Source organism: Bos grunniens, chromosome 7 (assembly GCF_055505025.1).
Source record: "Bos grunniens cultivar Pamir isolate PY7600 chromosome 7, Bosgru_T2T1.0, whole genome shotgun sequence".
In the NCBI taxonomy this organism is placed as follows: Eukaryota; Metazoa; Chordata; class Mammalia; order Artiodactyla; family Bovidae; genus Bos; species Bos grunniens.
In genome coordinates, this window is record NC_141171.1 from 20,382,506 (window position 1) to 20,395,344 (window position 12,839).

The window sequence follows — 12,839 nt, forward strand, 5'->3', positions numbered from 1 at the left end:
ATGTCCAAATCCTTATCTTCTTTTTTTAAATTTTTAATAACAATTTGTTTATTTTATTCAGTTCACACAGTAAAAAAAAAAATTGGAATCTCATTTTGTTGAATATGAGACAAGTTACATAATTGAAAGTATAAATTTAGCCCAAAAGTTTAACATTGACTGTGAAATTGCAGTTGGTTCTAGAGCAGTGCAGAGGCTAGTGGCGCTGACCACCCTGCCCCTTGTTGTAGAAAATCCATGTATAATTTTTGATCCCTCAGAACTTAATTTGAAGTAGTCTGCTGCTGCTGCTGCTGCTGCTGCTAAGTCGCTTCAGCCGTGTCCAACTCTGTGCGACCCCATAGACAGCAGCCCACCAGGCTCCCCCGTCCCTGGGATCCTCCAGGCAAGAACACTGGAGTGGGTTGCCATTTCCTTCTCTACTTTATCTTCTTATAAGGATCACCAGTCACATTGGATTAGAGGCACCCCCCACACATACACTCCAAGATGACCTCATCTTAACTAATTATATCCTCGGTGACCCTATTGCCAAATAAGGTCACATTTTGAGGTTCTGGGGGTTAGGGCTTCAAGATTTTCTTTGGGTGGGGCTAAATTCAACTGATAACACCAGTGTTTGTCAAATTAAATCTCTGGAATTTTTAGGGTGTCTCAAATATTCCATAAAAGGCTTAAGTCTCTGAAAGCACTCCCCAGTAAGTTAAGTACAGAATTATCATCTGACCCAGCAAGTCTGCTTCTTGGGATCTACCCAGAAATAAGAGCAGGTGTTCAAACAAAAATCTGTATGTGTGTGTTCTCAGCAGCATGATTTGCAATAGCCAGAAGGTGGAAACAACCTAAGTGTCCATCAACCGATAATGGGTACACAAAACATGGGCCATCCACACTATGGAATATCACTCTGCCAGAAAAAGGAATGAAGCACCAAGAAACACTACAACATGGACTTTGAGGACATGACGCTCAGTGAGAGAAGCCAGACACAAAAGACCCAGTGTGTGATTCCATTTGTATGAAATGTCTAGGACATGTAAATCCAGAGACAGAAAGTGGACTAGTGGTTGCCAGGGGCTGGAGAGGGTAGGCCTGGGACCCCAACAGAGGATCCTGGCCCATTCCCCTTTAAAAAAAACACACATACTCATTTAAGTTTGAAATTCAATTCCACCTTTTTTTTTTTTTTTTATTTAAGAAGTCCAGATCGAGTGGTGGCAAAACAACTGCCTCCACGGTGGTTCCTCAGCTGAACGAGCATGGGGTGGTGCCAGCCCCCCCATTCAGGGGTGCAGGAATGCGAGGGTGACAGATAGATGGCTCCGCCAGGAGTGTGAGAGTGTGTCCCTGCAAGGTGCCTGCCCGTGTGGGTACTTAGGGTGACACCTGCCAGGCAGGAGTCCCCGTGTATTGGATGTGGGTTTTCTCTGCCCTGGGTCTGGGAGCTGGTCCCGGGGAGTGGGTGTAGGGTGTGTAACTCTCCCCACACCAGCTGTGAGCGGCTGTGGGTTTCCTCCTGTCCCGGGCTACATTACCCCTCGTGTGTTCCCACATCTGTGTAGTGTGATGTGACCTGTGAGGCCAACAGGCCTGGCTGGGCCCTAGGAGTCTGTGCACAGTGCATGGTGGGTGGGTTTTCTAGGATGGGGACCTGGGGAGATTCAAAGCTAGAGGGATGCTGTAGAAATTTAATTTTAGGGGGGCTAGAGCCCCCAAGGTGCAGGATCAGGCCTGGCCCCAGAGGATGGAACCCCCCACCCCTCCTCCAGGGGGTGCAACTGGGGGAGGGGCCATGACCAGAGCTTGGTCTTCTCTGGATCTGTGGGGCGGCCGACACCCTCATAGATGCTCACTGTGACAAAAGAAGAGATTAGTTGATGGGGGACCCACATCAGGTCTCAGCCCCCATCCCCATCCTGGGGTACCCCAGAGGCCACCCTCCTCTGCTCCTTCGGATGCTAGGGTGGGGGGCCTGGAGTTGATCCCACCTATCCTGGGCAGCTAGGAGCCACCCAGAAAAACCCATGCAGAAGCTGTGGTGAAGCTCTGGGTCCCCTGAGCCAGAGGTGTGCTGGCCTCAACATCCCCCAAGCAGCATTTAACACAGTACCAGGCTGAATTAGGGCTCCCCAGTAGCTAGGCCATTAGCCACCTACATCAAACCAGCCCCACCTAGTAGATCCTGCAAGCACTGTGGCCTCGGAATAAGATCTGGCAGCTAGATCCCACTTGGCGGCAACGGCCCCAGACCCCAGAAAGCCCGCTGGAGACCTAAAACCGGTTTATGTAGCCAGGCTTCTCCAAGGCAAGTCAAGCCTGAGGTGGTCCCCACGCGAGGCAGCCCAAACTGGGCTGAACGGGCGGGGGGCAGACCTGCCCTGGTACACACCTGGCGACCTGGGCCAGGATCTCCTTGATGCGGACGATGAGCTTCTCGTGCTGGGCGGGGTCGCGCTCGATGGCGCCGTGCAGCCGGGCCATGTAGAAGTCCAGGGTGCTGAGCGTGGGCGTTTCGCCGGTGCCTGGGGAGGCAGGGACCCGTCAGACGAGCCCAGTGGGGGATCACCACGGAAACAAAGATCAGAAGGTGGGGGTAAGAGGAGGGGGCCATGGGTGAGCGTCAGTGGGGTCAGGTGCGCGCGGTCAGGGCGTCTGGACCCGGGGAAATCAAGGTCAACTGTGGCAGAGGTCAGAAGATGGAGAGGGCGGGGTCGTGATGGGGGGATTCGGGGACTGGTGGGGGAGAAGTTGGCCTAGGTCAGCCGAGGAATGAACACGGAAGTTAGACCCGGGGAGAGGCGGGGCGCGAGGGCTACTGTGGGCGGGGCTGGCACGAGCAGCGTTCAGTGGGGACTGGGCCGCGGGGGCTTAGGATTCCCGGGAGTAAGGGTCAGCAGGGGCGCGTCGGTCGGACAGAGAAGCGGTTTGCGCAGCGACTGGGGGTGAAGGGATGCCAGAGTGAGGACTTGCTGGGCGGGGTCAGAGGGGGCGGAACTCGCGGAAGCCCGGGCAGAGCCGAGGTCATCGAGGGCGGGGTCATAGGGGGCGGGACTAGGTTGTTGGGGGCGGGGCCTCCACACCAGGCACTGGCAGCGAAGCGAAGCTGGCGGTGAGCGCTTGGCGCACCGCCTGGAGCTGCTGCTGCAGCGCCAGCGTCCGCCGCTCCTCCAGCGCCAGCTCCTGCTCCAGACGCTCGCGCGCGCTGCTCATGCTCTGCGTGTGCCTTTGCAGCACAGCGTTCTGCTCCTCGAAGGCCACGTTCATCTTCCGCAGGCGCCGCAGCTCCGCCTCCCGTGCTGCAGGCGGGGAGCCGGGTAAGAGCCTGACGCTTCCCCGCCATCCCCCGGCCGCCTTCCCTCTGCGGACTTCGCCCCGAGCTGTGTCCCACGCCAAGCCTTCCGTCACTGCTCTGTCTCCAGCCCCACATCTCAGCAGTCTGGGCTGCGAGGGCAAGAGAGGAAGGCACCCACTGCCTCCCGCCTCGATGCCCTCTTGGTTCAACGCTTGCTTCAAGAACTGCTGGTCAGCGCTCACCTTTGTTTTGGTCCAAGAACTCTTCAGTGAAGATGGGGACGTCGAAAGTCGAGAAGCCGTCACAGTCCCCACCCTGGGACGACAGGACAAGGTGGCAATTTTGAGGGGGGTCAGTCAACTCTCCTATGGGACATCCCCTAAGCTTGGGAGGGTCTCCTGAGGCTACCTGGGTCAGAGTCCATTTTACTGCCCCCCTCTCAATTTGTGTGAGTGCCCCGCCTCCACTCGCACACATCTGGACGGGGTGCTCACTTCACCCCATGAGCGACGGTCCTTGGTCACCCGGGGGTTTAAACACGCCAGACCTTTCTCGCCCCGGTGTTCTCCGTGGAGGAGGGACGCTTACCTTGTGTCCATTCAAAAGGGTATTCATGAGCCCAGAGCTGGAATCCTCTGGTGGGGGAGGGAGGAGGGCAGGGTCAGTCTCCCAGGTCTCCTCTGACCCCCTGCTTTGCACATGCTGTCCTCTCTGCCTGGAACGCCACTATTTCCACCAACACCCACCCCCTTCCCCCCACCCCCCCCCACCCCCGCACCTGCTCATCCTGGATCAAAGGCCCCTCCTGGGCCCCTCCCCCCACCCTCATATCCATGAGTGTCCTATCTCAGTACAGATCAGCCCCGTTCACTCACAACTGTCTGGTTACATGTGTCTCGTTCCCACATGACCGTGAGAGACCCTTTGGCAGGGGGTGGGGTGGGGGGTGCATCGGCCTGGGTCACCTGTCTCAGAGTAAGCACTCAGCTGCCTGGAGGCTGAGGCCCTTCGCACCTTTCTTGATCTTCTTTTCCTGGATCTTCTCCGCACACATCTTGTAGGCTTCCGACTGCTGGTAGGCCCTCAGCTCCTTCATGTACTGCTGCTTCTCCCGTTCAGCCTCGTCCAAGTACCGCTGGTGGGGGCAGGGAGAGAAGGCTCGGCCCAGTGGCAGCGGAGGCCTCGCAGACTCCATCACTCAGCCCGCTGTACTACACTTTGCCACAGCTCCCTGCTGCCCTTCAGACAAAACTTCGCACTTCGCTCTGCTGCTCAAGCCACCTCCCAACTCCCGGACCTCACTACCTCACCCCAATTCCAGCCTTTTTAAACCACTCCCCGGTGTCTGACTGTCTGCAGGCTCCCACCTCTGGGCTGACCTGCCCTTCTAAACCCATTTTGCCTGTTGAAATACCATGTAGAGGGTGTACGCTGCTGGTGATTTTGTTACATTTCCTTGATGTTTTTGCAAATTTTAAATTAATTACCAGAACTTTAAAACCGCAAGGTTTCTAACAAAAATCCAGCATCCACCCTCGACTTCTTTTATAACGGTGTTTATTAACTTTTATGTTTATTCCAGCCAACTGCCACCCTCCCCTCCCTTCAACAAACTGGAGAGAGCTAACGGGTGGTCAGTCCTCCCGGCAGAACGAAGGGCCTGCCACACCTGTTCCTTGGGGGTAAGTGATGCTGATGGATGTCTGAGTGAGTGAGAGCAGGTCAGTCAGTGGTCCCGGGCCGTCCCCACCTGTTTCTCCGCCGGTTGCAGCTTGCTCCACTCGGCGCCCAGCATCTTGGTGATCTCGGGAAAGGGCAGGTCCGGGTGGCGCGTCCGGATCTGCTCGCGCCGCTCGTTCAGGAAACGCACGTAGCCGGTGACAGGTGCCTTGGGCCCATTCGGCAGGATCTTCTTCCGCTTCTTGCCCTTGGGCCAGCCGCGCTTCTTCACCGGCTGCAGAACCCAGTCGCGCTGTTGGGAGGGGTCTGGAGGGCTGGGGCTGGGCACAGAGGGGAAGAGGCGGGGCCCTGGAAGACTTGGGTGGGGCCTAACCACGAGGTGGGACCCAGAGGTATGGAAGTATGGCCTGGTCAGGGTTCAGAATTGGGAGAGTGGGGTTAAGGAACCCCTGGCCATGGGTAAAGGGATCAGAGAGGTACTGGGGACAGAGCATCAACCCAAGGATTGGGTTGGCTTGTGTTGTGGGCGTGTCCCCTGTATGGGCGTGCCTTACTAGCAGAGATTCCCCGGGTAGTGGGCGGGGCCTAGACAGTGGCAGTGGAGCTCTTGGGGGCGTGGTATCTGACATGGGGCAGGCCTCAGCTTGGGAAGGGAATTCTGGACTGTGGGCGGAGCCACAGCAAATTCAAATTTAGCTCGGGGCGGAGCTTTAAGGCTAAGGCCCACCGACACAGCAGTGCAGGGACTCTCACCTCCTCTTCGTGGGACCCCTTCTCTCCGGCCCGCGGGCCCTCGCCGCGCTCTTGCTTGACAGCCACCACGAAGCTCCCATGCTGTCCTGGAGCCTTGCCGCTCGCCGGCCTGTAGCCACGGGAAGCCAGGGTCATTCCCACTCCCCACCCCTGACGACGGATTTGGCAGCAAGAGGCCTGAGTCCTCAGAAGAGGGCTCTGAAGAGGGTCAGGATACGGAGGTTGAGACTGGAGCACTAGGGGAGTCACAGGGGACCTCGGAGAGACTAGAGCTACGGGACGCCAGGGTCACCCACCCCTTCCCCCACGACGAAAGCGCTGGCAGCTAGCGGCCTGAGTTCTGAGAGCAGGGGTCTAGGAGGTCAGGATCCGGGGTTAGGGCAGGAGAACTAGAGGAGGTCAGCAGGCCACTCCTGAAAAGGACTAGAGCACGGAGGTTTGGGGGAAGCCCGTGGGAACTCCGAAGTGGGGGGGCTCCTGTCCCAAGTCGGAGGAGTCAAGACCCTGGGCCCGGGGTTCGAGAAGCTCCAACGGGACGGGGTGGTTGCATCCCCGAGTGGGCTGAGGGGGAGGGGATGTCGCACTCACGCGGAGGCCGCGCCGGGCTGCTTGGGGCCGTGGGACATGGCCACTCCCGGCCGCACCTGGAACGTAGACGCGTGGCCAAGTGAGGGTCGCCCAAGCCAGCGATGGCGGGGCTGGGCTGGGAAACCCTGTAATGCCAGGTCCGGGGCGCCTGGGGGGGCCGGAACCGGGGGCGGGGAGGCCCTCGGGGGCGGGCGCCCCAGGGATCCTTTGTTGGGCGATCGCCCCCCAGGAGGCCTGGGTCCGCACCCTCCCGGCCCAGGAGGGTCCCCGCCCCGGCCCAGGGATCCCCGCGCCCCCGCCTCCTCGCAGGGCCCCGAGTTCCGCGGCTGTTTTCACCTCCAAAGAAACTTTCCCGGACCTCTCGGCTGCTACGACGCTCCAACCAACCGCCGGGAGCCCGCCCCTGCTGCCCGCTCCGCCCTGCACCGCCCCCGACATGCTAATAACGACTCGGCGAGCGATCGGATTGGGTATACCCATCCCCTGGGGCGTGACCATGCAGATACAGGTCGGCGCGCCCGTTGGTGATTGGCTGCGGTAGCCACTGAGCCGCGTGGGAGGTAAGTAGAGAAAGCTGCAGGCGGGCGCGTCAAGTTCGGCTGTGCTCGGCCGCTCTCGGGACCAATCAGGATGTTTTCAGGTTTCGCCGGGTGGAGCCTCTTAAAGGGCCAGCAAGCGCGGCTCAGATTCCTCCCCTGCTGAAGGCGAGACTCCCCGCCCCTGCAGGATCCGGAGACCTATGAGGCCGAGTCCGGCCCCGCCCTAGTTGTCATGGGGACGGTAGTAAGTTGCTAGGGAAGGGGTTAAGGTCTTTTGGAGCAGTCCCTTTCCCCACTGCAAGGTGGGACCTGTTCTTAGCAGACCGGGTGGAGAAGTTTCCCGTTTACTCACTGGACTTAAAGCCCCCAACAGGGCCGTGCCCCACCCTGCATGCAAGAGCTTCTCTCCCTCCTGTGAAAGGGCCTCAGCTTTCTCTCCTATGCAATGGAAGCTTTGCACAGAGTCCACGTCCAGAAGGCCGGATGCAGCAAAGCTGAGACCAGGAGCTGGGCTCGAAGCAACTAGGAAGAATGTGGTGGGGACAAGAAAGCTGCGAGGATCTCGTGAAGATGAAGGGCCAGGAGACCCTGCTCTGGAGTCTTGGGAACCCCCAGGCAGCAGCCTGGTCCTCTTACAGCCTGGACTGTGTTTCCTCTGACCCCAGGATAATTGTGGTCACTGGATGCTCATGATGGCCCGTTAGACCCCAAACAATCTACCCACAGCACCTTCCTGCTCTCGCCTCCCTTCATTTTCCTCCTCACTTACTCTGGCGACCTCAACGTTCCTTAGATACGTCCATTTCATTTATTCCCACCTCTGGGCCTTTGCACTTGCTCTTAATGCCCTTTCTCCAGGTTAAATGTCCCCCTTTCCAGTGAGACATTCCCAGGCTTGTACCCCACCCCAAACACCCCATCTTATCTTTGCTCCATATGTTCATTTCCTCCCTATAAGCTGCCTGTTTGCTCATTGCTATATTGCCAGCACCCAGAACAGTGCCCACAGGTGCTGTCAATGCATATATATTAAATAAACAAATAAATGTATAATGTAAATTTCTAACAGGCAGGTGCAGCAGCTTTGGAAAGCAGTCTGGCAGTTCTTCAAAAGGCTAAAAACAAAACAAAACATAGAGTTACCATGCGATGTACCCAGGAGTTAAAGAATGGGCTTGCAATGCAGGAGACCCAGTTCAATCCCTGGGTCAGGAAGATTCCCTGGAGAAGGAAATGGCAACCCACTCCAGTAGAGAAAAGCGCCTGGCAAGCTACAGTCTATGGGGTCGCAAAGAGTTGGACAGGACTGAGAGACTAAACCACCAGCATCCAGGAATTACCGTGCAATGCATCCACTGCACTCCTAGGGACATATTCAGAATTAAAAACATACATCCACACAGAAACTTGTACATGAATGTTCACGGCAGCATGATTCACAATAGTGCAAAAGTGGAAACAAACCCAAATGTCTATCAGTTGATGAATAGGTAAATACTGTGGGCCAGCCATCCAATAGAATATTCTTGGCTATAAAAAGGAATAAATTGCTGTGTCATGCTAGGACAGGGATATGCCTTGAAAACATTAGGCTCAGTCAAAGATGCCAGTCACAAAAGGCCACACAGTGTATGGTTCCATTTATATGAATTTTCCAGAACTCCAGAGAGATAGGAAGTGGATTAGTGGTTGCCTGGGGCTAGAAAGTCAGTGGGCAGGGGCAAAGGAGGTCACGGGGCTTCTTTTGGGGTGATCAAAACGTTCTAAAATTAGGCTGCTTTGATGGCTGCATAACTCCATTAACGTACTAAAGTTCACACAATTGTACACTTTACACAGGTGCATTATCTGGAATGTGAATTAAATCCCAATGAACCTGTTTCTCTAAGAGGCATCCCAGAGCTGAGGAAGATAAGCTGTGCCCTGGTATTTTGACAGACCCAAATTCCACACCGCTCTGTTGCTTCATCAGATGTGGGACTTCCTACACCTGCTTGCCTCTCTGCTTGGTTAGAAAATGTCTAGGTGAGAATTCCAGCCAGGAGAATAGGAAAGACCCACCCTCCAGATCCTGCCTCTTTGGCTTGATTGACAAAGCTGATGTTGCCATAGAAACGTGTCCTTCCACTCCCAGGGTACTACACAAGGAATTCAGGGGTCTTCCTGTGCATGGAAAAGAAATGAAAGGTCTTGAGGTTGATTTTTTTTTTTTTTGGCATACAGTTGATTTACAATGTTGTGTTAGTTTCAGGTTTACAGCAAATTGAATCAGTTATACATATACATATATCCACTCTTTTTTAGATTCTTTTCCTATATAGGCTATTACAGAGTACTGAGTAGAGCTTCCTGTGCTGTACAGTAGGTCCTTAATTGTTATTTATTTTATATATACTAGTGATATAGATATCAATCCCAATCTCCCAACTTACTGATGTCGATTTTGAAAGCAGTTTGCAGCTCCTTGGCATCAGGACAAATTCCTTGCTGTGTGGATATTTTCTGGGAAAAAGAAAAGTGTCTTGAATCCAAATGGCATTGCATCCACTCCAGTGCATGTGATCCAGACACCCACCCATCCCCAAGAAGCAACATGTAAGAAGCAGCATTTCTACTGTTTGACTTTACATCTTTCATTCTTTGATCTAAAAGCAGATACTTTGGCCCCCCAAAGTATAAATAGGTTTTTCCTTAGCCACAAACTTCTCTCAAGTCCTAGCTCTCAATAAAACCAGGAACTCTAGCTGTCTAACCTCATATAATTTCATGTTAGTTTCTTTGCATTCATTTCTATGCTCCATTTGGAAATGTAAAAAATATATTTATTTATTTATTTGGCTGCATTGGATCTTAGTTGTGGCATCCAGGCCCAGTTGCTCTACAATGTGGAATCTTAGTTTCCCAACCAGGGATCAAACCAGCATCCCCTGCCACTGGAAGAAGAGTTCTTAACCACTGGACCACCAGGGAAGTCCCTAGAAATTTTTATCGTGTGAAACCAGGAAGAGGGCCCCAATTTGTAGCCTGAGAAATACAAGATCCATTAAGGATGACTTAACTGTCTTTGTGAAATTAATTTTATGATGCAAGCAATGTGCAAATTCATTTGTACAAATTAAAGTTGTGTGTGAAGGCTACCAGACCCATACCATACTCCCCCTTATCAGCTTGTCACATTTCTTACCAAAACTTTTCCTACCTACCTATACACATACATACTCTGTGAGTCTCCTAGGGCTATAGGAACAAGGCACCACAAACTGGGTGACTTGAACAACTGAAATTTATTTTAAAAAATAATAATAGGGGCTTCCCCAGTGGCTTAGTGGTAAAGAATCCGCAACCAATGCAGGAGACACGGGTTCCATTCCTGGTTCAGGAAGATCCCACATGCCTCAGAACAACTAAGCCAGTGCAACACAACTCCTGAGCCTGTGCTCTAGAGCCTGGGAGCCACGACTCCTGAAGCCGAATGCCCTAAAGCCCATGAGAGGCCACTGCAATGAGAAGCCCCCGCACAGCAACAAAGGGCAGCCCCCAATCGAGGAAATGGGAGGAAAGCTCATGCAGCAATGAAGACCTAGCTCTGCCAGAAATAGAGAATTTTTAAATGGTTAAAATATTAACTAATAATAATAATAAGTAAAAAGGACTTCCCTGGCAATCCAGTGGTTAAGACTCTGGGCTTCCACTGAAGGAGGCATGGGTTCGATCCCTGGTCAGGGAAGCTCTGCATGTCTTTGCAGTGTGGGGAAAAAAAAAAAAACAGAGTTATGGGGACCAGAAGTTCAAGATCAAGGGCTTGGTCAGCACTGGTTCCTTCTGAGGCTGTGAGTCTGTTCCATGCTCTTTGAGCTCTCCCAGCTTCTGTGGCATCTCCTAGCCATCTGCAACCTTCCTTGACTTGTACAAGCATCACTGCATCTCCACCTTCACATTTATATGACGTTCCTGGGCGTGTGTGTATTTCCAAATTTCCCCCTTTTTATTAGGTCATGGGTTGTATTGTACTAGGAACCACCCTGCTCCAATTGTGACTCATCTTAACTCATTACATCTGCAATGACTCCATCTCCAAATAAGGTCACATTTGAGGTCCTGGGGATTAGGACTTTCACCTGGGAAGGTTGGGGGGCACAAAGCAAAACACAACACGTACACACACACACGGGTGTGAATGCACTCCTATAAGGAATGTAAGCTCACGTCTTGCTTTTTTTTTTGCCACACCAAGAAGCATGTAGGATTTGAGTTCCCTGACCAGGGAGTGAGCCTGTGCCCCCCTGCAGTGGAAGCCTGCAGTCTTACCCACTGGACCGCCAGCGGAGTCCCACAGCTTGCTTCCTGTGATCATATGATCAATCACGCCGTGAACATCCTCTGCAAACTCGAGTCCGCAGCCTTTGGCCCAGTGGCTTTATATGTGAAGCCCAGAGCCCTGCCTCTGGGGCTGGGTAATTTCCCACAGCAGGACCTCATCACCGCCTGTGTAACGAGCTCTGGCAACTTCTGGTTCTTCCTCATACGACTGTATTGCCGCCTTTGTTTCAAACGTTCCGAACCAGCTGTCTGGACCCCTTTTCCAGCGTAGCTAGGAAAACATGAAGTTACGCGTAGTTCCTCCCACCGCCGCCCTCCAAGCCCCGCCTCTTTGGCTTGATCGACGAGGCAGGCGTTGGGGCGGGGTTACCGTTTGGGGGGCTTTTTGTTTTGTTTTGTTTTTGTTTTGCAGGGCTGCGCTGTGCAGCATGCGGGATCTTAGTTCCTCGACCAGGGATAGAACCCGTATTCCCTGCATTGGGAGCAGAGTCAACCACTGGACAACCAGAGACGTCATCTCCCTAACCCACGCCTCCGCGTTTACGTTTGTTTTTAATACTTATTTGCCAGCCCCGGGCCGTTCAATTTCTCTCCATCCCCAGGAAGGATCAGGATGCGGTCGGCGCTCTCGTGATATCCCCGCCTTCGTTAGGCTCTTTTACAGAGTGAATTTAATTCAGGGGATTGCCGTCGTGGGCAATGAAGGGCCAAGGAGGCAAAAGCGAAACGCAGAGGCAACCGCTGTCCGAAGGAAGGGGTGTGGGGACGGGGTCTCCGTCTTTTGGGCAGGGGACACCCCCCACACACACACCGCTGCTGCTGGACTCTCCTGGGCTCAGGGAGGTGGCGCTGAGGCCCACCTCTGTGACTTGGGCAATTTACCAAACACTCTGTGCCTCAGTTTGCCCCACCGCAAAGTGGGCTAATAAGCATGTCTGCCTGTATGAGGTTGTGAGAAGGATTTAACGAGTTTAATTCAAGCACAGTGCTCGCGACCCGGCGTGGCTGGTCAGTGCTCCATAAAGCATTGGTTGCTCCTGTCCACGGAGACTGAAGCCTCTGGTACAGAGAATTTTCTAGTGTCGTGGTTTCCACCCAGGGGTAATGCAGCGCCCCTCCCACCCCCACCCAGGGGTCTGATGTCTAGAGACATTTTTGGTTGTCATGTCTAGGGCTAGTGGGGCTGCTCCTAGCATCTACCCGGTGAAGGCCAGAAGTGCTGTCATCCCAGGACAGCCCCCACCACAAAGAATAATCCAGTGCCAAGTGTAAGCTGTGAACAGGATTGGGAAACCCTTCTCAAGGGTCCAGAAAGTGCTCTATCCGCCTGATCCCCCTAAGGTCTCCCAACAACTCTAATCAGAGTTGCTCCTCTTCCCTGGTGGCTCAGTGGTAAAGAATCTGCCTACAATGCAGGAGCTGCAGGAAATGGGGGTCGATCCCTGGGTTGAGAAGATCCCCTGGAGGAGGACATGGCAACCCACTCCAGTATTCTTGCCTGGAAAATCCCATGGACAGAGGAGCCTGGCGGGCTCAGAGTCGGACACAACTGAGCATCATACACACTCTCACCTCCATTTTATACAAAGGGGAAACTATGACCCCGTAGCTTGCACAAAACTGCCTGGTTTGATCTTGGCTGTGGGCCCTGGGATGTAAGGAAATTT

General features: G+C 53.9%; 1 protein-coding gene and 1 long non-coding RNA gene across 10 annotated transcripts; one reads left to right on the forward strand and one right to left on the reverse strand.

The window, feature by feature from the left end:
- Nucleotides 1-1,150: 1,150 nt before the first annotated feature.
- On the reverse strand, nucleotides 1,151-11,497 carry HMG20B (high mobility group 20B). Of its 9 annotated transcripts, none has more exons than XM_086410191.1 (11): nucleotides 11,161-11,497; nucleotides 9,285-9,354; nucleotides 6,314-6,369; nucleotides 5,726-5,834; nucleotides 5,043-5,246; nucleotides 4,307-4,427; nucleotides 3,881-3,927; nucleotides 3,535-3,607; nucleotides 3,127-3,296; nucleotides 2,390-2,522; nucleotides 1,151-1,852 (listed from the first exon to the last, which is right to left on the reverse strand). In XM_086410191.1, the coding sequence occupies exons 2-11, from the start codon at nucleotides 9,321-9,323 to the stop codon at nucleotides 1,704-1,706; spliced, it is 1,101 nt and encodes a 366-aa protein (XP_086266317.1). In that variant the 5' UTR covers nucleotides 9,324-9,354; nucleotides 11,161-11,497; the 3' UTR covers nucleotides 1,151-1,703. The 9 variants fall into 9 exon arrangements, with proteins under 9 accessions (XP_086266317.1, XP_086266320.1, XP_086266314.1 ...); XM_086410194.1 differs by having other exon boundaries at nucleotides 3,081-3,296; XM_086410188.1 differs by having other exon boundaries at nucleotides 9,285-10,590; nucleotides 11,161-11,490.
- On the forward strand, nucleotides 6,623-7,918 carry LOC147368832 (uncharacterized). Its single transcript, XR_015166861.1, has 3 exons — nucleotides 6,623-6,873; nucleotides 6,954-7,096; nucleotides 7,305-7,918. It is a non-coding gene; the product is annotated as an uncharacterized LOC147368832 (long non-coding RNA).
- Nucleotides 11,498-12,839: the final 1,342 nt, after the last annotated feature.